Below are 26,312 nucleotides of genomic sequence, written 5' to 3' on the forward strand. Positions count from 1 at the left end.
CACTTGTTTCATTACTGGATGAATCAGCGTTTTTAAAACGAATCTCTTTAATGAATGATTCATTGACTCACTCAAAGACTTCACTTGTTTCATCACTGGATGAATCAGCATTTTTGAACAAATCTCTTAGATGAATGATTCAATGACTCACTAAAAGACTTCACATGTTTCATTACTGAATGAATAAGCGTTTTTGAACAAATGTCTTGAATCAATGATTCAATGACTCACTCAAAGACTTCACTTGTTTCATTACTGGATGAATCAGCGTTTTTAAAACAAATCTCTTGAATGAATGATTCATTGACTCACTCAAAGACTTCACTTGTTTCATTACTGGATGAATCAGCATTTTTGAACAAATCTCTTAGATGAATGATTCAATGACTCACTAAAAGACTTCACATGTTTCATTACTGAATGAATAAGCGTTTTTGAACAAATGTCTTGAATCAATGATTCAATGACTCACTCAAAGACTTCACTTGTTTCATTACTGGATGAATCAGCGTTTTTAAAACGAATCTCTTGAATGAATGATTCAATGACTCACTCAAAGACTTCACTTGTTTCATTACTGGATGAATCAGCGTTTTTAAAACGAATCTCTTTAATGAATGATTCAATGACTCACTCAAAGACTTCACTTGTTTCATCACTGGATGAATCAGCGTTTTTGAACGAATCTCTTAGATGAATGATTCAATGACAAATACAATTTGCATATATGTATTGCAGTGATGTGTTTTTGGGTGTCCTGTAAATGGTAAATGACCTTTCATGACCATCAGATCAACCCTCACCGCGTGGCGTGGGCGAAGAAGAAGTGTGCGGTGATCAGTCAGGAGATCTTCAGCTCGTGTCACTCAGAAGTGCCGTACCAGCAGTACTACGACTGGTGTGTCTTCGACGCCTGCGGGTGAGAACTGAAGGTTTGAAAGTTAAAGTTATGTTCATCATATGATTGTGCTTGTCCTCATGTGTGGTGTGTTGTGCAGGTGTGACTCTGGCGGCGACTGTGAGTGTTTGTGTACGGCTGTGGCGGCGTATGCAGAAGAGTGTAACCGCAGAGGAGCGTATGTGCGCTGGAGGTCACAGGAGCTCTGCCGTGAGTCAAATCACCTTTATTTCTATAGCGCTTTTAATAATACAGATTGTTTCACAGCAGCAGGAAACTAATTATCAGGAAATAATCAGAAACAGGAAAATAATGCAACAAAGTTTGTTTCTAGAAGAAAATAGCGCCATAGTCCAGCTTAAGTAAGTTCAGTGATGGTTCATTTTTGTTTTACATTTTTTATTAATTTAGTTTATTTTTCGGGCAACACTTACATAACAAGCTATTAATCATTAGTTAAGCATTAGTAAACAGTTAATTCGACATTTATAAAGCATTAATAAGCAGTTTATAAATACAGTTATAAATGCTTTGTTCTTGATTTATAAACATATCTATAATGTGTTTAATAATGGTATTTTCATACTTTATTAATGATAAATTTATCATTTCTATTTCTATTTACAAACCGGTTATTTAGGAGTTGTCAGTGGTTCATAAGATCACTTAGAAAGTGTGAGTAAATGATTAATAAACTGTTTAAATACATATTATTATTCAGACATATAGTAATAGTTACTTAGTGTGTTAATAAACGCTTTATTAACATGTATTTCTACTGTAATTCAGGGTTAATTCAGGTAGTTATAAAGCATTTAGTAGTGGTCAGTTCACTATGTTTGTGAGCTCATCTAAAGTGAGGACTAGTTATGCTTTGTAAAGCGTTTATAAAGGAGATTTAAAGGCTGTTAATATTTCTATGTTCTGTATCACTGTGTTGTGTTTGTTTCCTTTTTCTGTTTAGAAGAAAACTGAGTCTTTAAATCTCCTTTATAAATGATTCACAAAGCATAACTAGTCCTCACTTTAGATGAGCTCACACACACAGTGAACTGACCACTACTAAATGCTTTATAACTACCTGAATCTACTACATTTACTTACACTTTCTAAGTGATCTTATTATTCATTGACTACACCAATGGCCGATGGCTGTCGTGTCTAGGCGCAGGTCCTCCATCTGATCTGGATACGGCCCGGATCCGACTGAGTCTGCTCATTGAGTTACGATTATGGCATTGAGTTATTATTCGTGTATGTAATAGTGTGTTCTGTTGTGTCTCTGCAGCGCTGCAGTGTGAGAATGGGTTAGTTTACGAGGCCTGTGGTCCCGCCTGTTCTCCAGCGTGTCCCAGCACTCCTTCCCTCTCGGATTCTCTGTGCCGAAGCCTCTCCTGTGTGGAGGGATGTTTCTGTCCTGACGGCACCGTTCGGCACGGTAACAAAAATGTGTTTTTTTATTTTATTCCACTACACGTCTGTAAACATGCACTAGACGGATGTGTCTGAGCGTCTCGGGTCCTCCACTCCAAAACCAAGCGCTCAAGTTTTAATTATGTGTGTATGCATGCATTTTTCAGTTTGCAATAGAGGGAATGCGTGTGACGTCACCGTCGGCTGGAGTGACTGCGGTTACACACACTGAGTGGCAAAAACACTGAGCGGCATCATTAGTTTTCAGCGTGAATGCTGTGAAAAACACACTAAACACATCTAAAAACACATCTAAAACGAGAAAGAGCTTTGAGATCGACTGTACAACTAGATTTGACAGGAAATCTGAGGTATATTTTTACAGACTGCTGAAAGCTTCAGAACAGAGAAGCAAATGATCACTGAGATTCACAGAAACAACTGGATCCAGACAGAGAAAGGAGGATTTACAGTTATCATTTTGTGCTGAATTTAGCAGTAAAATCACCCTATATATTGTATTGACAACTCATTAATTAAATATTTACCATGTATATTCTGCATAATTGGGCGTCTTTAAATAAACACTGACAAAAAACTACAAGTTTTAGTGCTGGACGATATGATGATATATAGGCTAAAACATTAATATAAGTGATCACATGGATTTAGACCTATATTGTATTTATATAAAGCGTTCAGACAAATTTGCTTTATGTATTTCCCCGGTGTTGAAATCAGGCTCATATAAATGTCAGGAAACACGATTCCTGTCAATATCCACGGATCACTGGAACTTTGGTAAGTTGTGAGAAACACTATATCGAGTCCAAGCTTTAGTTTAAACTGATAATCGTTTGTTTTACTCTCGTTTTCACAGTTCCCCGTATTAAATCCAGTCACGCATGACGTCAGTGCAAACCCTCTATAGTTACTCATGTGATTATAGTCTGTATCCCGCAGGCTGTCTGATGGTGATGTGTGTCTCTCATCGGCAGGTGAGGAGTGTATTCCTCCGTCTCAGTGTCCGTGTGAGTGGGACGAGTCTTTATTCCCTGCAGGAGCTACTGTCACTCAACACTGTCAGAACTGGTCAGTTTAGAGAGTCATTGTATTATATTAGAATTATGGGCACGTTTTACATTTATGTTGCGGGTCAAATTGACCCTATTTCAATACAATTCATGAAAAATCACACTATGAAAAACAAAACAAAAAAATCAAGTAAAAACAGTAAACCTTTAATATTAATAATTCTCAAACCTTACACACCAAAAATAAACATGAGAACAAATTATTTTTAAAATTGCGTTTTTAGCCATGGAATATCATAAATTGTAACTATTTTTTTATTTAAAATGTAAAAATTTGACTTGGAAATGTTTTTGTTTTATTTCTGTGTGCCAATTCGTGCCATTTTTGCACTTATATTGTAGGATTCTTTGATGTTATTTTGTTGTTATTTATAACAATGACAAATAAAGAACAATTCAAATTCAAAATTCAAAATCATGCTTTCGATTCCCAGAGAAATTACCATTCCTGCATACATTTCTTTGGATAAAAGTGCATACATGTAAAAGTAAATTTAAATACCCTCAGAGAGTAGTTGAGAAACTGACATAAAAAAATACATAATATTTCTTTCTGGGGGGTCTGAGCAGCGGCGGCTAACAATGAAATTTGCGGTCATATTGACTCGCAAACTTCATAACCGTCTGAAATTTTGCAAACGCAGGTTTTTGCATTGAAACACTAGTGAAACTGCTTCAGTTTTTATTCTTATTTAATAATTTTTCTGTGATTGAATGTAAAGTTGCGTGCTGTGTTCTCCAGCTCTTGTTCTGACGGTGTGTGGCGTTGTGTTGGATCTCCGTGTCCTCCTCCGTCTCCCTGCGAGGACTCTGAGTTCCGCTGCTCTGCTGGATCTCAGCGCTGTATTCCCTCCGTCTGGCTCTGTGATAATGAAGACGACTGCGGAGACGGTTCTGATGAGGTCTGTCCGTTCACGTGTCCGCCGGACCGGTTCCGCTGCTCCACCGGAGCCTGTTTACCGCTGGAGCTCAGGTGTAACGGGCATCCCGACTGCGCTGACCAATCAGACGAGGACTTCTGTGAGCCCAACACACCAGAACCCGGCTGTCCCGATGGAGAGTTCAGGTGTGCAAACGGACGCTGTCTGCCGGTGAGGAAAGTCTGTGATGGGAGGCTGGATTGTGGATTTGCTGATGATTCTGATGAGTACGGTATGTTTGTTTAAAAATTAAAATTAGCCCATGATTTACTCTCCCTCATGACATTCTTCATCATAAAAGTGCTTTGTAAAAAAATCATCATAAAAATTCTTCATGCATTCTGCATCTATCATCATAATAGTGCATCTATCATCATAAAAGTGCATCTATCCATCATAAAAGTACATCCATCCATCATAAAAGTGCATCTATCCTCCATAAAAGTGCATCTGTCCATCATAAAAGTGCATCCATCCATCATAAAAGTGCATCTATCCTCCATAAAAGTGCATCCATCCATCATAAAAGGGCATCTGTCCATCATAAAAGTGCATCTATCCTCCATAAAAGTGCATCCATCCATCATAAAAGTGCATCTATCCATCATAAAAGTCAATCTATCATCATAAAAGTGCATCCATCCATCATAAAAGTGCATCCATCCATCATAAAAGTGCATCTATCCATCATAAAAGTGCATCTATCCATCATAAAAGTGCATCTATCCATCATGTGTATCCATCCATCATAAAAGTGCATCTATCCACCATAAAAGTCCATCTATCCATCATAAGTGCATCTATCCATCATAAAAGTCAATCTATCCATCATAAAAGTGCATCCATCCATCATAAAAGTGCATCTATCCACCATAAAAGTCAATCTATCCATCATAAAAGTCAATCTATTCATCATAAAAGTGCATCTATCCATCATAAAAGTGCATCTATCCATCATAAAAGTCAATCTATCCATCATAAAAGTGCATCTATCCATTATAAAAGTCAATCTATCCATCATAAAAGTCAATCTATTCATCATAAAAGTGCATCTGTCCATCATAAAAGTGCATCTATCCATCATAAAAGTGCATCTATCCATCATAAAAGTGCATCTATCCATCATAAAAGTCAATCTATTCATCATAAAAGTGCATCTATCATCATAAAAGTGCATCTATGTGCATCTATCCATCATAAAAGTGCATCTATCCATCATAAAAGTGCATCTATCCATCATAAAAGTGCATCTATGTGCATCTATCCATCATAAAAGTGCATCTATCATCATAAAAGTGCATCTATCATCATAAAAGTGCATCTATCATCATAAAAGTCAATCTATCCATAAAAAACTGACCCATTTAAAAAACATGTCAGACTTTAACAGATGTCAATACAGCATGGTAAACGTTCTGGACTGATGCTGTGTGTGTGTGTGGGTGTGTGTGTGTGTGTGTGTGTGTGTGTGTGTGTGTGTGTGTGTGTGTGTGTGTGTGTGTGTGTGTGTGTGTGTGTGTGTTCAGACTGTGGTGCCGTGTGCCGACCGGACGAGTTCCTCTGTTCCTCGGGCCGATGTGTTCTGTATCTGCACCGCTGCGACGGTCACGACGACTGCGGAGACTACAGCGACGAGAGAGAGTGTGTGTGTGCGCTCGGAGAGCTCCAGTGTCCCGGAGATCAGTGTGTGTCCGCAGAGAGAGTGTGTGACGGTCACAGGGACTGTCCCTCCGGCGTCGACGAGCTCATCTGTCCCGTCAAAGGTATGAAAGTAGGGATGCACCGATATAAAAATATTGGCAGATAACCGATAATCCTTTATATTTGAAAGCCGATAACCGATATATTGGCCGATAAATCTAAATCCAAGTTTGTATATAATTTTTGAGAGCCTGATTACAAAAACAAAAGTCTCACAATTAAAGGCCATCATTCTCATTTTAATTTTATGTAGCCGATATAACAGAACATGTTGCACTTCACTGTATTTTCCTTTTTTGAAGTGATTCCAATCATATTTCAAGCAACTCAAAACCATCATGTTGAACATCTGAAGTGTCTGAAGGAAATAATACATTATTTATCAGCTTTAATATATCAGCCAAATTTTCTCATCAGGCCGATAACGATAACATTAACATGCATCCCTATATGAAAGGTTATAAAACATGTTTGCATTTAATCCGAAGCAGTTCACATTGCATTCAGGCTAAACATGTTATGAGCACAGAATAAGGATGATGTGGTTTCAGGTTGCAGTCAGTTTGAGTTCGGGTGTACGAGTGGTCAGTGTGTGCCGATAGCGTGGCGCTGTGACGGAGAGACCGACTGCCTGGACGGGAGCGATGAGAAACCGTGTTCCCGTACCTGTCAACCGGACCAGTTCCTGTGCCAGACCGGAGACCAGTGTGTCCAACACCAGCATCTGTGTGACGGGACGCCCCACTGCAGAGACGCCTCAGACGAGAGCCTGGACAACTGCGGTAAGAGCACATGTGTCCTTAAATGAGGTTCGACCAAGCGGCAACCTTCCCGTCTCTCTCGAGAATCCAACACTGAAGTGAGTTAACCTGCAGTTCATCGACTGGCCACTAGAGGCCGGCTGCAGAAGAGGCTCAATCCCATAGACACGCATGTTAAAATGCCCAACTTTACAGCAGAGAAACACATGTTTACAGTCTGGTGCAAAAAGTGGTTTTGCTCTATAAAGTTAATCTTGCTCTTCATGACGACTGTGAGGGGGGTGAATATTTTTATAACTCATCCGTTTAAATTATATTAAGCCTTAAAGTTCTGCATAATTAAGGGCGTGGCCACTTGAGTGACAGGTGGATTGCTGCTGATGTCACTGCTAGCCGCTTGTCTGCTGTCTGTTAGCGTCACGTCACCTCAGCTAATCCGCCTCGCTGCACATTTTCATTTATCCGGGAGCGACGCGCTTCCAAGATGGCGACGGCCGGCTCCGCCCACTTTGGGCTTCATAAAAACTCTTCAGAAACAAACGTTGACATCACGCACACTAAGCCCTTTTTTTTTTTTTTTACAGTCTATGGGTCCGACGCCTCATTTCTCACCGTATAATTACTGAGAGCATGTGTACACCAGACTGACATGTAGAAGTCAGGGATTTGTTTTAGTGTTGTTTTCATATGTATTCCTCATTCTCACCAGGTTCCACACGGATTCCTCCCTGTCTGGACAGTTTCTCGTGTGATAACCGCACATGTGTGAACATTTCACGTGTGTGTAACGGGATTCCTGACTGCCCTAAAGGAGAGGACGAGATACTCTGCGGTTTGTTTCTGATAATATCTGCCCTTCACACTGAATTCATCAAAGTATTTATGCTGTATGCACAATAGCACAACAAACCCAGATGAATGGTGCTCAGAGTTTCTCAGAAATCGCTTACTGCACCTTTAAAGGAGCAGACAACAAACCTGCAGTGCTTATAATAAACAGAATAGAACAGAACGATATTGTCCGTTGGTGTGGACATTAATATAGTTATGGTTATCTTTATATTTAAATCGTGCTTTATTCTCTCTCTCCAGATAAAGTCAGGCCCTCCACAGCGCCCCCTAGTGAGGGAAACACCAGTCGCGTCTGTCCCGAGTTCACCTGTGCTGATGGATCCTGTGTTCCCTTCAACACGGTACTGATTCCAATCTGTGTGAAATCAATGTTGACATGTTTATTTGTGTTTGTGCATCGCCTTTCTAGAATCAGAGTCAAAACGTCATACAGTCAAAAGTTTTTAGTGTTGGTAAGATTTTTATTGTTTTAAAAGAAGTCTCTTCTGTTCACCAACGCTGCATTTATTTGATTAAAAATACAACAACAATAATTTTGTGAAATATAATTACAATTTAAATCAGCTGTTTTCTATGTGAATATACAGTAAAGTGTAATTTATTCCTGTGATCAAAGCTGAATTTTCAGCATCATTACTCCAGTCTTCAGTGTCACATGATCCTTCACAAATCCTTCAGAAATCACTCTAATATGAGGATTTGATGCTCAAGAAACATTTATGATTATTATCAATGCTGAAAACAGTTATTTAAATGTTTATTTCAGGATTATTTGATGAATAGAAATAAAAAAACAGCATTTATCTGAAATAGAAAGCTTTTGTAACATTAAACACTACCGTTGAAAAGTTTGGGGTCAGTAAGAATTTTTATTTTATTTTTTGGGGGGAAAGAAATAAAATGAATCAATACTTTTATTCTTCAAGGATGAGTTAAACTGATCAAAAGTTACAGTAAAGACATTTATAATGTTACAAAATATTCTATTTCATATAAAAGCTGTTCTTTTGAACTTTCTATTCATCAAAGTAAACTGTTTTTAACATTGATGATAATAATCATAAATGTTTCTTGATCATCAAATCATCATATTAGAGTGATTTCTGAAGGATCATGTGACACTGAAGACTGGAGTAATGATGCTGAAAATTCAGCTTTGATCACAGGAATAAATTACACTTTACTATATATTAAAATAGAAAACAGTTATAAACCCAGCCTTGGTGAGCAGAAGAGACTTATTTTAAAAACATGAAAAATCTTACAGATCCAAAACTTTGGTCTGGTAGTGTATAAATAAACACATTTAAGAATAACCATTAAAGTTTCTATTTGACGGAGAGTTTTGAATGTTGCGATGTGTTGTTGTAGTTGTGTGACGGCGCAGCAGACTGTGTGTCGGACGGGTCCGATGAGACGGGCTGTGGTGTTTGGGGTCCCTGGGGCCCCTGGAGCCCCTGCAGCCGAAGCTGTGGATCCGGGACCGTGAGCCGGCAGAGACGCTGCATCCCAGAGGATTCAGACGGACACTGCAGAGGAGAGAAAACACAACGACAGCAGTGTTACTCCACTGCCTGCCCGGGTAAAACACTCTCTGCTCATCAGATAACACCATGATGTTAGTTTGGACACGGTAAAACCAGGCTTTTGGGACATATAGGGTTCATTGGCTTGATTTAATTCTCTAAACCACTAGATGCACTTTCCTAAACATCCACGTTTTACAATGCATGTGGAAAATTGGCTGATCCTTGAACCAAAGTAGATTCTGCGCTAAGCATTTCTAATAATTAAAGTCCCCCTGTAGTCAATAATTGTATCTCTTAAAACTCATCTTTGATCACCAAAATTATGTTAGCCTCATAGCATAATTGCCCAAGTCATATTTAAAAAAAAAAGAGACTAACGATATTTAAGTGTTTTTCCTTAAAATATCTTGAATGTAACTCGACACCCTCGCCTCATTTAGTATGCGTGGTGCTATGAATATGCAAATGAGCCCCGCCTCCACTCACTCCCTCAGCTCAGAGATCCACTGGTTGACGATCACACGTTGATCTGATTGGTTACAAGGTAGTTTGTGACGTCAGAAACACCAGCGATTTCAAAGCGTGTTTTTGAGACTGTCTTTGGTTCACTGCAGTTTTAAGGAGGAAATACTCAGCAATGCTGTCGACTTATGAACTTACACATGGTTTGTCTTAAAAACACCACATAGACATAAAAACAACATTAAAAGCTGGATTTACACCACAGGGGAACTTTAATGTTTTTTAAAAATGTTATAGATTTATGTAGAAAATGAGAATTAATAAAATGACCAATTATATTTTGAGATGCATCAGGGAGTCGGCCATTTAATCGCATAATCCTTCCAGTGCACTGAAACGCTCACTCCCTAAAAACTCCCATAATGCACAGTGAAAACCAAGGAGCATCGATGCTCACTATGTTCCCTAAATTTAAATCACACAAGATGTGGATTGTGAAATGAAAAAAAAAAAAAAAACGTATTTTAATTATATTCCAGCATAAGCATGTCAATAGACAGGTATTGAACTTATTGAATCGATATGAATTAATTGATTGCTGAAGTGTTGTAGGGTTATGTAACAATCAAAGTTTTTATCATAATGTACTCTAAATAGCATTAAAAAAGTAAATGTCAGAAACATTTCTGTCAGAAAAAGCTCTGCTGTTGTTCATAAACACCATTGGTGACGCTGAACATCAGTGTCCCTGAATTTGTGCACATGATATACTCACGAAGTCGGGAGTTGATTGAGACGCTCGCCATGTTGATTCTCTTTTTTGCCGTTGTAATAAGAATTGTAAGATATTGAGTGTTTGCTTCTGTCCAACAGTGGATGGCTACTGGCTGCCGTGGGTCACATGGTCGAACTGCAGTACCGGTTGTGGTGGGGTTGAGGTTCGTCAGAGAGAGTGTTTCCCACCACAGAACGGAGGCAGAACCTGCGCTGAACTACCTGGAGAAACTCACCTCACTCTCGACATCAGTAAGAACCAAACAACCTACAGCGGATAAACTGCTTGAACCAAAAAAACACTGACAGCCAATCAGAATCCACCAGACTTTAAAGAGCCCAGGATTTAAAGGTGCAGTAAGCAGTTTCTGAGAAACACTGTTGATATTTAAAATCACCAAATCAAACACGCCCCTACCTGAAAGGATCACACCCCTATCTTGATAGCTCCGCCCCCAAATTCACAAACACTCCCCATCATGAGTGGACACACCCCTTACTTCTGATTGGCTACAAATGTGTTTTGGTGCTCGGTGTGATCCACTTTCAACAGTGTTTCTCAGAAATCGCTGGTCAGCAGCTGAAACCTTCACTGGTTACCAGTGTAACATCACTGGTTAAGCTGGTCTACCTCCAGTTATAACCATCTTAGCCCAGCTTGTGCTACCAGTTTTGCCCATCTTAACCATCATCCTTCCCTTGGGTCATTTTGAAAATCAGTGTTCATCAGAGGGGTCCAAGACTTTTGTCGCACTTGGACCATGAATACACACTTTGTTTTTTTAATGGATTCGAGGAGTTTTGTGGTTGAAATTTAAAAAAGTAACAAATCCTTCCCTCACGCGTCAGTTTGACCCCCTTAGGAATGAATGGAATGTGAGGAATGCTTCAGTACACATAGAAAAACCTAAAAATGCTCAAAATTCAAACTAAAACTTTACCAAAAAATTATTTTATAATGTCTACATGTGTATGTGAATGCACACTGAAGTGAACTGGCTTTAGGACCCAGAGGAACAGCTCATTTGCTCCATATAGAGCTATAAGGCCATCTAGACTCATGAAATATCATCTTATATTATTTATTTTCCACAAGAGGTCGGCAAAGACACACAATGCAAGATATTTAGAGCTGAATTAAAAGGGTTATGCATGAAATTGTGAGTAATTTTGAATTTAAGTTGAAAGAATGTGAGGAATGTGCTTAAATTACTATTTATTTATTATTTATTGATCAAATCTAGTGATTTAAAGGTAAATAAAATAAAACATAAAAAAAATCTCCAATAAATTGCATTAAAAATAGAAAAAATATTATCAAAATGAAACAACTAAGCTTTCAGGACAAAAAAAAAAAAAAATGAAGTATTATTATCAAGCGTACCGTTACTTCTGGCGGGTCACGTTAGTCAAGCTCTCATCAGTGACTCTCAGCTGATCCTCTACCTATAGGAATACGACTCTATCACTGTATTCATATATAAGCTCCTTCAGTATTAGTGTCGTGTTCCTCAGGAGCTGATTACCCTCCTCCCTCCCCAGCTCCACCTGTCTCCAGTCAGGGTTTGGCCTTCTCATTCCCCTTGAATCAGAATAAGTTCTCGAATTATGTTGTACTTTAAAATCTTGAATTAAATATAGTTGCAAACTTTCATGTTGGTTCAGTTCTGTTTACCCTGAGGAGGGTTATTGCTGCTCTCCTGCTCTTATTCATGCTAGACTTCATGGATGCGCAGGGAGTTCTCGCCCAGAACAGAACCAGACCGCCGATCCACACTGTAAGCTAATTGTCAATCGTATTTGACGGTAGTGGTCCTGACAGAATTAGGGCTTCGGGCCATTTTGGCCCGCGAGGGAAGGATGGAGTTGATCCAAACTGGTGTAAGTGGTTTCTATCCCAGCAGTGCATGTTTGCTCAGTCTGTAGTGCAGGTCTGTGCCTCTGCTCTCCGCTCCGTGACTGAACTCGGATGTGTTTTCCAGAACCGTGTCCTCAAGACGGTTGCGCTAACGTCTCGTGTCCCGCGGGTCTCGTCACACACAGATGTGCGCCGTGCCCTTTGACCTGCGCTCACGTATCCGGGGCAACAACATGCGACCCCAACTCAGAGTGTTTCACAGGTTTTGTTTTCCTCTGAATACTTCACAGCTTCTTTAATGTCACTGAGAGTCTGTATTATAATTAGATATAATAAACATACAAGAATACAAGAACCATCATGAATAATTAATAATTACAATAAAAATGCTTTGTTTTGTTGTTGATGTTTGTGTTTTTACTGTAATAAAACAGTGTTGTTTCATGCTGTCAGGCTGCTGGTGTCCTGATGGGAAGGTCATGAACCACGAGCATCAGTGTGTTCTGCCGGAGGAGTGTGTGTGTGAGGTGACGGGGGTTCGGTACTGGCCCGGTCAGCAGGTCAAAGTGGACTGTGACATGTGTGTGTGTGAGAGAGGTCGAGTGCAGCGCTGTCAGCCCAACCTAGAGTGCTCAGGTGAACACACACACGCACGCACGCACGCACGCACGCACGCACGCACTCTCTCTCTCTCTCTCTCTCTCTCTCTCTCTCTCTCTCTCTCTCTCTCTCTCTCTCTCACACACACACACACACACACACACACACACACACACACACACACACACACACACACACACACACACACACTCTTTCTCTCTCTCACACACACACACACACACACACACACACTCTCTCTCTCTCTCTCTCTCTCTCACACACACTTACACATACACTCTCACACACACTCAATCATACACTCACAAACCCTAGTTTATGAAACCCTGAGTGAAGGAATGCAGTTTTCATTCATGTATTGATGTATTTCTATTGAAACAGGAAGTTGAGGTGAGACAACCTTTTAAAATAGCTCTAGTTTACATCACAGACCAGCAAAGTCTTGATTTTGTTACTTGTTATTGCTTAAATGTGGTCATTTTCAGTATAAGTTTCTTGTTCAAATGAATCTTGCCAGGTGTTTTATTACATGGGTCATTCCTTGTCAAATCAATTACATTTCGGAAACTTCGCCGGCTCAATTTTAGATTTTGATAATATTTTTTCTGTAGAAAGACAAACATAAATAGTGATGAAAGCCAAAATATTAAATGTAACAGAGGTATATTCACTGAGTAATCCACTGTTTTGTAGTGGAGGATCAAAATTACAGCTTACACCTGAGATTTGGAGCCAAAAATGACTTTAGAAAGATGGACATGTTAATGCCGCTCATCCACTTTTGGCTTTTGACCACTGAAAATGGGTACAATTGACCAATTTACTCATGGGGCTGCATTAAGATCTCCATATCTCTGGGATTGAACCTTTTGAGGGCCTTTAAAATGAAGATACCAAAAGAAAAGTTTGTTAAGAATCAGAATCTAAAAGGATATTAAGATATCTTTAATACTTCTTGAGTCACAGGCATGCAAACTTGATGCTAAATTTTTTTTGAACTGTCACCGTTGGCATATAATGAATAAAATATTGCTAAAGTCAACAGACTTTACTAATAGACCTTCCAATCTCTGTGTAAAAATAAACAACGATGCCGCCATCTTTCTTAAGTCATTTTTACGCCCCTGTAAATTGGCTCCAAATCTCAGGTGAAAATAGTCATTTTGACCCTCCTCTACAAAAATAGTGGATTACTCAGTAAATACACATCTGTGACATTTTATATTTTGGCTTTCATCACTATTTATGTTTGTCTTTATGCAGAAAATATACTATTAACAAAGTAGATAGTAAATAGATAGTAAAAAACTATCAAATAATTTTGATAACAAAATAAAAAATTTGAGCCGGGGACATTTGTGTTGATGTGTGTTTCCACCAGTGCACTGCGGCTGGTCGTCCTGGTCTCTGTGGGGCGAGTGTCTGGGTCCGTGTGGAGTTCAGAGTGTCCAATGGTCTTTCCGAAGCCCAAATAACCCCTCACAACACGGCAACGGCCGACAGTGCCGAGGGATTTACCGCAAGGCCCGGCGGTTAGTGTGAATACGTCTCAATGCGTCCTGAAGATCTGGGAAATATAAAACACAGAACTGCCACTCTGCTTCAGTAGAGGATTTGACTTTAGAGTTATATTTATGCATTTAGAAGATGAAGCAACTTGCATTGTATTGCACGCATTCAAGGCAGCACCACCAATCAAAAGTTTTGGATCGTTAAGATTTTTAATGTTTTTAAAAGAAGTCTCTTTTGCTCACCAAGGCTGCATTTATATGATTAAAAATACAAAAAAAACTGTAATATTGTGAAATATTATTACAATTTAAATTAGCCATTTTCTATGTGAATATAAAGTAAAGTGTAATTTATTTCTGTTATCAAAGCTGAATTTTCAGCATCATTACTCACACTACCGTTGAAAAGTTTGGGGTCAGTAAGAATTTTTATTTTATTTTTGGGAGGAAAGAAATAAAATAAATCAATACTTTTATTCATCAATGATGAATTAAATTGATCAAAAGTGACAGTAAAGACATTTATAATGTTACAAAAGATTATATTTCAGATAAATGCTGTTCTTTTGAATTTTCTATTCATCAAAGAATCCTGAAACAAAATTGTACACAACTGTTTTCAACATTGATAATAATAATTCAAGTTTTATGAGCATCAAATCATCATATTAGAGTGATTTGTGAAGGATCATGTGACACTGAAGACTGGAGTAATGATGCTGAAAATTCAGCTTTGATCACAGGAATAAATTACAGTTTAAAATATATTAAAATAGAAAACAGTTATTTTAAATTGTCATAATATTTCACAATATTACAGTTTTTTGTGTGTATTTTTAATCAAATAAATGCAGCCTTGGTGAACAGAAGAGACTTCTTTTAAAAACCTTAAAAGTCTTACCGATCCAAAACTTTTGACTGGTAGTGTATATTTGATTAGTTCATGCATTCCCTGGGAATCGAACCCATGACCCTGCCGTTGCAAGCGTTGTGCAGGGTTGTTTTAACCCAAATTTGGGTCAAATATGGACAAACCTATTTTCTACAGTCTATGGGACAAACCCAGCTGTTGGGTTAAAACATATTATTAAAATCTGTAACCCAACGGTTGGGTTCGTCCATATTTGACCCAGATTTGGGTTAAAACAACCCTGCATTTTTTAGAGTGTACAATATAAGAAACACAGATCTGTTTTTCATCGTGTGTGTGTGTGTGTGTGTGTTTCCTCAGCTGTCAGACAGAGCCGTGCAGCGAGTGTGAATATCGTGGACACACACACACGGTTGGCGAGCGCTGGAAAGGCGGTCAGTGCCAGTTGTGTCAGTGTTTGCCCAACTTCACCGTGCAATGCGGCCCGTACTGTCCTTATGCTGCCACTGGATGCCCACAGGTGTGTGTGTGTGTGTGTCAAAAGACACTTAAAGTCCCTCTGTGGTGAAAATCAAGCTTTTAATGTTGTTTATATGTTTTCAAGTAGCAGGGAACCTTCACAACTCTGTCGTCATTATGTTAAGCTCGCCCGCCGACTCTATACACGATGTGATTGGACTAGAGTTTGGTTTTTCCAGCTCGAAAGCCAACAGAGAGTTTCTAGATTCGTAAATTTGACGGTAATTTACTGTTTGAAAGAGGCTTGCTTTCCCTGGTTTAACATTTGTTCTCCATTTCAGGGTCAAACTCTGATTCCAGGGGAAGAAGACAAGTGTTGCTATTGTGAAGAGAAAGGTTTAACATGTTTATCATGAGACATTATTTTATGCTTGTGGTTTTTGTAATCATAATAACACCAGGTAATGTGTTTCAGGGAATATCACCACTATCGTGACGACTACACCAATGGTCCTGCCAATAACGGTTGGACCCTCCACACCACCAGAGGGCCCTCCGACTGTCCCAACTTACCCTCTGCCCCCTGGAGGTCAGTTTCAGCCCTGTTTTCAGTCCACACTTTTGTGACATAATGCAATATGTGTGCATATCGGCCACGAACACCCGTCTGAAACCTAAAATGAGAAATGGGACACCCTACGCTCTTGTTTAAGTCCACAAGTGCACATGAAGTGTGCCATTTGGGACAGTGCCTAAACATTCCTCAGTTTTTTCAGTGTTTATTTATTTATTTGCATAGACTTCGATGCATCAGAAGCATTTATAGCTCAGTTTTCTGATATTCCTGTTGTTTTATAGATGAGTGCTGGTCTGCTCTGGACGTTCACTCGCTCCCCGGCTCCAGCTTCAGCGCCTCGTCCCATCAGCCCGACCACCCTCCGTCAGCGGGACGCTTGCACGCCCGAAACCCTCACGAGGACCTGCAGGGCTGGAGCCCGGAGCCGAAGGAGTACCGAGAGCTGTCGGCCGGGACCCCTGAGGAGACCGGACACTCCACCGGCCCGTTCCTCCAGATCGACCTGCTCAGGCGCCACAATATCACAGGTGACCCTCAACAGCTGTTTCTGAAGCTGAAATCAATTACAATTATGTCTTTTTCAGTGTTGGGGTAATCAGGGGTGCCACTAGCGATTTTGGGTCCTGTGAAAGAACATGAGGTACCGCACCCATTCCGTTAATAAAAGTCGATTTCTGGGGGCCCCAAAAGTGCGTGGGCCCTTAGAATCGTCCTAACTTTCACCCTCTTAGTAGGCATAAAAGTGGTGCCCCGGGGGTAATTCATTACAAGTAACTTGCGTTACTTTACTAGTTACTTGAAAACGTAATCTGATAATGTAACTCATTACTTTTAAAACTTACAACAAAATATCTGAGTTACTTTTTCAAATAAGTAACTTTGTTTTCTAATTTATTGACTGACAGCTCTTCTGTCCTCATGTTGAGACAAATCAAAGTACAGAGGCGTGTGTGTGTGTGTGTGTGAGAGAGAGAGTATGTGTGTGTGTACATGATGGTTATTGTAGCTCTAGACTAAAAGTACTGTAAGCTTGCATTTACTCATCTCACAAAAAAAAGATTCAATATTCATCAAAATGAATAAAATCAGTGAAATGCAGTATCATTATAATACTATGCAAACCTCCAATAACTAAATATGTTACATTTTTATGCATCTAATCTCACTTTATTGACCAATGTACTTGCTTCAGACCTTCAATGATTCAGTTACACCATAAGCAAAAATTTATATTGATTTTTTTTGTTTTTATTGGTAAAGTAAGTGTTAAACTTATCCAGAATACTGAAGATTTGCTTGACCTCTACTGTACACACGTGAATCTGCATTTCCTTCAGCCTGAGGATTATTATTTCATTTTCGGTGTGAAATGGTGTTTACATTTGCCCAAAAATATAACTTTTTTGTTATTAAAACAAGCCCAGCCCAGGTGGGAAAAAAGTACAGCAAAAGTAACGTAACACATTACTTTTCTAAAAAAGTAACTAAGTAACGCAATATTGTAATGAATCCCTTTTCAAAGTAGCTTTCCCCAACAAATTACATTTTTGTAAATATATATAGTTCAGATACTTGTCCTGTAGGGTGTTGCTGTTACTAGGCAGTGGTTGCTTTGACACTGTAATGAAATATGGCTGGTACTGTACCTTTATGGAAGAAGAAGCTTTTCAAACACCACTTATAAAGTAAAGTTGTAATGTGACTCTGTTGATTGTTTGTTTGTGCAGGCTTGTTGACTCAGGGTGGCGGCGTGTTTGACACGTTTGTGTCCAGCTTTTATCTGCAGTTCAGCAGCGACGGCCGTCAGTGGTCCACGTATAAAGAGATGATCACAGACGCCAGACCCAAAGCAAAGGTGACGCACTCATAAACCTGAAATCTGTCAAACTTTAAAGAGAACATACAGTAACACACACAGTTTCTGCCAATCTCACGTTAATCTTGAGTAGCTATAGAGTAGGATTGCATCCTTCATATCTCTGAAACGTCTTTAGTTTTATCAGATTTATAAAAGAGAGATACGCTGTACCGATTCTTTCCGAAAACAGCGCCACGCACTATCCCTGGGTATTCCAGGGATACTCACGATACTTTCATGTTGTTTACATTATATGCACTTACGCGCCGATTGCCAACAAAACACAGATATTTGACGTTACTTCCACTTTAAAGTTGAAAATTAGTGTAATATTGGATCAGTTAAGATTATAATATTTTGTTTCTTCCAGGTGTTTCAGGGCAACAGTGATGACCGCGGCGTAGCTCTGGCCCGTCTGGACCGGATGGTGTCGGCTCGGTTCGTGAGGATTCTTCCGCATGACTTTCAGAACGGGATTTATCTGAGAGTCGAGCTCATGGGATGCGCTGACGGTACACACTGATTTCCATATCCATCTCAGGGCTTCAGACTAACACTTGAGAGCTGTAATTGTTAATCATAAATTCAATTTAATCATAAAATTGTTTTGCATTAATAAGAGCAGTTACTAATAATATTACATCATTATTTCTTGGAAATGCACATTTGACAGTAAAACACTTAGCTTGAGACGCAGATAACCTAATTTTCATAGGGACAAATTTTAATATTTTAAGGTTATTAAATGTTCCATTGTTCTTCTATAGTATCATTTTGAACTGACCGAGAGCTTCAGTGATTATAAAAAGATCGCCCTTCACTTGCGTTCTGTGTAGGCTAATTCAGTCACAATTTGAAGACTTCTTGACTTATTTCATACTTCAATGCAAAAAGTGTCAAACTTTGAAAAAAAATAGATTATTTGATATTTTATAATAGGGATTTCATAATATCTAAATATAAATTTAAAAGCAAAATGTGTAAAAAAGTCAAAATGGCTTTTCCTCTGCCGCCATCTACTGGTTATAGTGGTAATTCATGTCTTGTAATTCATTCTTTTTTTTTTTTATAAAAGTGTTTTGTTTGCCACATCTTAGTTTTCCTACATCTTGAAACTTTTAGTTTTACAAATGGGGACAATCTGTTATAGATTAACAAATCCTGTTTTTGGTTATCACATCAAAAATAACATTTAAACTGGATAATATTTAGAGCTTTGAAGTGCTGGGAAAAGTGTTAAGCCCTTGAAAAGTGCTTGAATTTCTCTCTTTAAAGGTTGTACGAACCATGAGATGAATAATGTAAAAACATTTGACTATTTCTGCCACAATACCATGGTTACAGTTAGCATATAATAGTATAATATTAGTTATTATAATAGTATAATTACAAATACAGGCGAGAATTTAGTTTATGGAGCTTGCATTTAATGTTATGAAATAAAACCAAAAGAAAGAAACAAAAAAATATTTTGCATCAGTTGTCATTAGCATATTGCAAAAAAAAGTGAAATATGGAAAAATGTAAATAGATTTATTATGTGAAAAACCTATGATATATATTTTTAATTGTACAATATCTGTACATCATCATATCATTTGTTGCACAGCCATTCAATTATTCTAATTTAAATAATTAAAAAGTGACTGCATGACAGTAATGATATTTTAAAGAAAATCACCATAAAGGATAATGAGAATTGCAAACAACTCAAAAGTAAAAGATCTAGATGCATTATTATAATAAATGGAATTTGAAGAGAAAATGTAAATAATATCAGAATGCAAAATTATAATCCTAAAATGTACACTCACAAAAATCTCACACTTTGGACTGAAGCGTTTGTTTCGTCTCCAGGAACGGGCTGCGCGTCGGGTCAGTTCTCCTGCCCTCCTCCAGGGGGGTGTGTTGAGGCGGAGCGGCGCTGTGATGGAGTTCCTCACTGTCCTGATGGGGCGGATGAGAGAGACTGTACACACACTAATACGACCCACATCACCCCCACTGCCGCCCCGCTCAGGACACCCAGCAAGACCACAGCCAGAGTCCTGACCACCACTGTGAGACTTTCTTAACTTCTCAACTACAATCACATCTGAAGACAACTCTGACAATGACATGCCCAACCCTTAAAAAATAGAAAAATATAACACATTAATACACTGAACAAAATTATAAATGCAACACTTTTGTTTTTCCCCCCATTTTTCATGAGATGAACTCAAAGATCTAAGACTTTTTCTATGTACACAAAAGGCCTATTTCTCTCATATATTGTTCATAAATCTGTCTAAATCTGTGTTAGTGAGCACTTCTCCTTTGCAGAGATAATCCATCCACCTCACAGGTGTGGCATATCAAGATGCTGATTAGACAGCATGATTATTGCACAGGTGTGCCTTAGGCTATAAAAAAAAAAATATATATATATATATATATATATACCTAATTTGTTTAGATTTATATTAATATATTATATTTCTTTAAGTTTTATATTATATTCTTACCTTAATTATTCATAATTAATTATTATTTAAATTAATTTTACATTTAAGAATGCCACAATACAGAATATCTTAGGTCCTTAAATGTGCCCCATTTTAATTAATAATTAAAATAATAATTAATTAATATTTTTATATATTTATTGTGGTTCAAATAGCATTGATAGAGTTTAACTTGCACTACAGACGTACTGTAACTGTGATCTCTTTTAAAGAAGTCGTTTTCTATTATTGCATCATGTTTAATTTTTTCTGTCTCTTTGCGTTTCCAAGGAAGGAGGACCTGATCAGAGAGGTAGGAACTCAGAAGAGTCATGAATACAAAAAATAACGGTCCTAAAATATTAGGCTTGATTTTCTTGATCAAAATATGATGACTTCATCTCCCATCAGGTGTCTGCTCTTCTGCTCTGGGATTGGAGGATGGGCGTGTCCATTATGGTCAGCTGACCTCGTCCTCGTACAGAGAGAATAATCCTGCTGACGCGGGCCGTCTCAACATCGTGCCCAATGTGTGAGCATTTATAAATGAATTAAGAATTTGTATGAATATGTGCAGGATGAGATGATGATGCATTCGTACATAGAAAAATGAAAAAATCAACCAGGTCTTCAGTGTTGGGGAAAGTTACTGTGAAAAGTAATGCGTTACAATATTGCGTTACTCCCTTAAAAAGTAACTAATTGCGTTACCTCTTAAGTGTCACTGGCCCACCGGTGGGCCCAAAATCATTACATATTTAAAACGGTAATATCCTATAATAAACATAAACTAATATTGACAAACTATATATCATTTGAAAGCTTACAAACTCTAGTTTTCATATTTGGTGAATGATTTCCAAAATAAATTAGAGAGGAGCTGTAATTTATTAATTTGCAACAAGAATATTTTCATATTCCTAAGGCGTGTTCAGACCTTTATTTTGAAATAGCAATGAACATGAAAAATCATGAAAGAATGGTTGAAACCTCAGTTTGTTTTCATGCCAAGAGTTCAAAAGGTATCATCCATTAAATTATTTTAGAAAAAAAGATATTAAAATATTTTTAATAACACATATGGAAATGGAGGCGCCCTTATATGGGCAGTAATGGAGTCTGGTTGTCACCTAGTGAAAATGTTTGGTACTGCGCCCAAACAAAATCTCACTGAAAGCTCATTTTTTGAGATATCAACCTAAAATTTGAAACACAGCTTATTCAGATTTTTGGCTTTGATTTTCTAGCAGTTTTAGAGTCGGCCAGGTGTTAAAAATATATATTTTATATAAAATATGAATAATTAATTTTTTTACATTGTACATTTTCATAAACTCAAACTTCTATAACTTTTTTTTTGTTTCACTTTCTTAATTTATTTCACTTCAACAAAAATCTGCAAAATGTCTTCTTTAAAACAAGACCAATTTTACGTCTATACTCCAAAGCATTCTTTAATTACAACCATTTAAAGTCGAAATGTGCATTTTCATGTATATTTAAAAAAAGGGGGGTGACACTTAAAGGGTTTTAAGTTACTTTTTTAGAAAACGTTACTTTTGTGTAACTTTTTTTTCACCCGGGGTGGGGTTTGTTTCTAAAAAGTAATATTTTTGTGCAAATGTATAGACCCTTTCACACCAAAAGTGAAATAATAATCCTCAGACTGAAGGAAATGCAGATTCACGCGTGTACAGTAGTGTACAGTAGTCATTTTTGCTTATGGTTTAACTGAATCATCAAAGGTCAGAAACAAGTACATTGGTCAGTAAAGTGAGATTAGATGCATAAAAATGTAAGTTTTATTTACTGGAGGTTTGCATAGTATTCTGATTCTGCATTTCACAGATTTTTATTCATTTTGAGGAATATTTCATCTTTTTATTTTGAGGAATATTGAATCTTTTTGTTTGTGCAAGTGAGATGAGTAAATGCTCACATTTAGTCTAGACCTACAATAACCATCATGTTCACACACACTCACTCTCTCTCTCACACACACACACACACACACACACACGCCTCTGCACTTCGATTTCTCTCAACATGAGGACAGGAGAGCTGTCAGTCAATAAATGGGAAAACAAAGTAACTTGCGGTACTTATTTGAAAAAGTAACTCCGATATTTTGTTGTAAATTTTAAAAGTAATGCGTTACTTTACTAGTTACTTGAAAAAGTAATCTGATTACATAACTCAAGTTACTTGTAATGAGTTCCACACAATTTATATCAGGTCTATATATTCTCCATGTATCCTCGTGCTGATGGTGTGTTGTGCTAACGTCTCCCTCAGGATGGTAATGGAGCCGGGATGGAGTCCTTTGCCTGGAGATCCTCATCCGTATTTCCAGGTGGATTTTCTGGAGCCCACGTGGATTTCTGGAGTGGTGACGCAGGGCAGTGAACGCATGTGGGGTTACTTCACCAAATACAGGCTCGCGTTCGCTTTAGTCCACACCGATTTCATCGACTTCACTGAGACTGGAGACAGAGGCTCTCCTCCGAAGGTGATCCCGACCGGAAAATATCCTGAGTATACTTGCAGCGAGACTAATTCAGTGTACTTCCAGTGTGTTAATGATCAGTTAACCTGAAGTGTGCTAATTTGGAACAACTAATTTCGTACTAAGTATATTTTAGTTGTAGTAAAGCATAACTTTATGTGTATTTAGTGTACTTTTGTGTGCTAAATTGGAACAACTTCAAGTATACTTACTATACTTTATGTATATACCTGTTTAGGGACTAATTACATGCTTGATTAGTGATATTAAAGTGTACTTTATTTGTGTTACAAGTACATTTTGTTAATTCATTATGAGTGTCTTCGAAACATACAAGTCATATACCATAAGTGTATTATATTTGAGTAAAAAGTATATGCTCAGTAATACCTTATTCCAAATACTACAAATTGCACACTTTGTCTTCAATAACAAATGCACATTAATTAATGTTATTTAGCTATACTTATATAAAATATACTATAATGTATTTTGAAAGTATACTTTCCGTGCATTGTTACAATGATCATTTCCAGCGCACAGTTAAAATATACCTAAAAAATACTTTTAATAAAGTGCAAATAAATATGCTTTTAAAAAATTAACATAATGTTCACTTTAAATATATATTTTTCTAAAATATATTTTTTAGAAAATATAGTAACGTACAATTATTTTAAAGTTGTATTGTTAAAATAGGTAAGAGCGTGATGCTAATATACTTGTAATATATTTAAAGATAGTAAAAAATTGTGTTATTATATTTGCAGTGTACTATTGAAAAAGGGAATATATTTCAAATACAATAAAGTATACTTTTTTTCACTAGAGTGATCTGGAGACATTAGCCGATTGACTAATATAACGCATGTGTAAGTGCAGTAAATGATGTGTGTGTCAGATATTCGAGATGAGGATGGTCGTAAACAGTGTGTGTGTGTGTGTGTGTGTGTGTGTGTCAGATATTCGAGGTGAGGATGGTCGGTCGGACTCCTGTCACTCGCTGGTTGGACAGACTGATCAGAGCTCGCTTTCTCCGGATCATTCCTGTAGAGTTTCGTCCCACTTTCTACCTGCGCGTGGAAGTCCTGGGCTGTCGAGGAGGTAGGACTGCAGTTCAGGGTTATCCAGGATCCTTTAGTTTTCATTGCCTCTTAGAGACCTGGGTGAATCAAGTGTCCAGGTCGTGTTTCATACCGAGTATAAACAAGAAAAAAAGATTTTGAATTTTTTGGATTAAAAAAAAAAAATTGATAGAAATTACTTTTTTTACAGTGTGACATTATTTTTATGACAATTAAACAATACCAAACTATGATGTCATATTATAGCTTTTAATAAAAAAAATGTACGAGTTATTATTTTTATATTCTCCTTTTTTAAAGTTTTAGTAATTTTTATTTTGTGATTTTTTTTTTATTCGTTATTACTATTTTTCACACACACACACACACACACACACACACACACACACACACACACACACACGTATATATATATATTTAGTTTTTATTAATTTAATTAATTAATTTTATATTGTTATTATTAATATTTTTTTTATATATTTGTTAAATAATATAATTATTTTAAATGAATGAGTAAATAGTAGGGCTGTCAAATGATTAATCGCGATTAATCGCATCCAAAATAAAAGTTTGTTTTTACATAATATATGTGTGTGTACGGTGTATAATTATTTTCTATATATAAATACACACACATGCATGTATATATTTAAGAAATATTTGCATGTATAAACTGTGTATATATATTTATATTATATATAATTTATATTATATATAAATATTTTATATATAAATAACACATTTTTCTTAAATATATATGCATGTGTGTGTATTTATATATAGAAAATAATTATACTCCATATATTACATACATATATTATGTAAACACAAACTTTTATTTTGGATGCGATTAATCGTTTGACAGCCCTAGTAAATAGCCAACATTAATAACACTTTGATCTATGCATGCAATATATTTAAAAATTAATGCGTTTATTAAAGTTAGTACATTTTAAATCTTTTTTTTTTCACAGTCCAGTAATGAGAAATGTACTTTATTATCATGAAAACCCCCAAAATATTTATGGCCCTAAAAAGTAGACTTCATTCATTACTTTAAGCATTATATAATGTATAATATACAATATTACGCATTGTATCATATCAACATATATATTCGTTCTTGTCAGATGAGTTGGTCACACCCAGTAGTGAAGTGACCACAGCGCCACCTGGAGGACCGGGATTACAGAACCACACGGGACCAACGGGACGTCCCGGTTACTATAACTTCACATCTGGACCTCCTGGACTTCACACCAGGAGTCCACAGGACGGGAGCCCGGGAGTGGCTCCACACATCACAACAGCGCCACCTGGTGTCGGTCCCACGGGACAACCAGGCGTTCATATTCGGAGCACACCCAGGACAGGTGCGTGTTTCTGTTTCCCAGATGAAAAAGACGTACTATTAAATGTATTAAAAATGTACTTGAGTATGCTTTTGGTACAACACAAATATACTATGATACATTTTTGATACATTTAACAGTACGTCTTTTTCAGACGTACAAACGTTTTCAGAATTGCAAGCGTAAATGCTTTTCAAACTATTTCTTTCCTTTTTTCAAGGCTTCATGGAAACATCTACACCGTATGACGATGGTTTGCCCAGAGTTCTGTGTGTGGAAGGACAGTTTTCCTGCAGGACGTTTGGCTGTGTTGAAGCTGTGCTGGTGTGTGACGGACACGAGGACTGTCCCGACGGCTCAGACGAAGATCGCTGTGGTAAAAATAAAGCATGTTTATTAATTACATGCCGTCAGTGTTGAGGAAGTTATGTAGTTATGCATGTCAAGCTGCAAGCTAATACTAATTTAAACCAGTTACCACTTTAAAATAGTAGATCTTGAAGCAGAGTTGTTATGGGTAATGATAAACCTAAAACTACTAAAACTTGTTTTCAGAAATTGAAATGAAGCCGAAATCAAATAAAATCTATGAAAAAAAAAAAAAAAAAAAACTCAAATGAAAATTAGAAACGTTGCCTTGGCAATAAAGTGAAATCAAATAAGTTTAATCAAAGTACTAAAATTACTAAAACAAAAAGTTAAAAAATATATATTGAAGCTAAATTGA

At 37.3% G+C, this 26,312-nt stretch overlaps 1 protein-coding gene across 1 annotated transcript in view; it reads left to right on the forward strand.

The window, feature by feature from the left end:
• The window catches only part of sspo (SCO-spondin), a gene marked incomplete at both ends in the record, with an annotated part of 134,412 nt that overhangs the window by 40,403 nt on the left and 67,697 nt on the right, over positions 1-26,312 (forward strand). Inside the window, 27 exon segments of the mRNA XM_079863328.1 lie at positions 792-919; positions 999-1,108; positions 2,187-2,336; positions 3,310-3,403; positions 4,148-4,557; positions 5,852-6,088; positions 6,578-6,808; positions 7,497-7,619; positions 7,880-7,980; positions 9,011-9,221; positions 10,504-10,656; positions 12,387-12,524; positions 12,716-12,898; positions 14,262-14,412; positions 15,623-15,782; positions 16,063-16,117; positions 16,197-16,310; positions 16,580-16,825; positions 18,026-18,153; positions 18,527-18,668; positions 20,014-20,216; positions 20,934-20,955; positions 21,054-21,174; positions 22,938-23,151; positions 24,111-24,252; positions 25,364-25,606; positions 25,806-25,961. Coding sequence (XP_079719454.1) covers positions 792-919; positions 999-1,108; positions 2,187-2,336; positions 3,310-3,403; positions 4,148-4,557; positions 5,852-6,088; positions 6,578-6,808; positions 7,497-7,619; positions 7,880-7,980; positions 9,011-9,221; positions 10,504-10,656; positions 12,387-12,524; positions 12,716-12,898; positions 14,262-14,412; positions 15,623-15,782; positions 16,063-16,117; positions 16,197-16,310; positions 16,580-16,825; positions 18,026-18,153; positions 18,527-18,668; positions 20,014-20,216; positions 20,934-20,955; positions 21,054-21,174; positions 22,938-23,151; positions 24,111-24,252; positions 25,364-25,606; positions 25,806-25,961 — 4,366 coding nt within the window.

The sequence above is a fragment of the Squalius cephalus genome, assembly GCF_949319135.1.
Source record: "Squalius cephalus genome assembly, chromosome: 25".
NCBI classification, from domain to species: Eukaryota; Metazoa; Chordata; class Actinopteri; order Cypriniformes; family Leuciscidae; genus Squalius; species Squalius cephalus.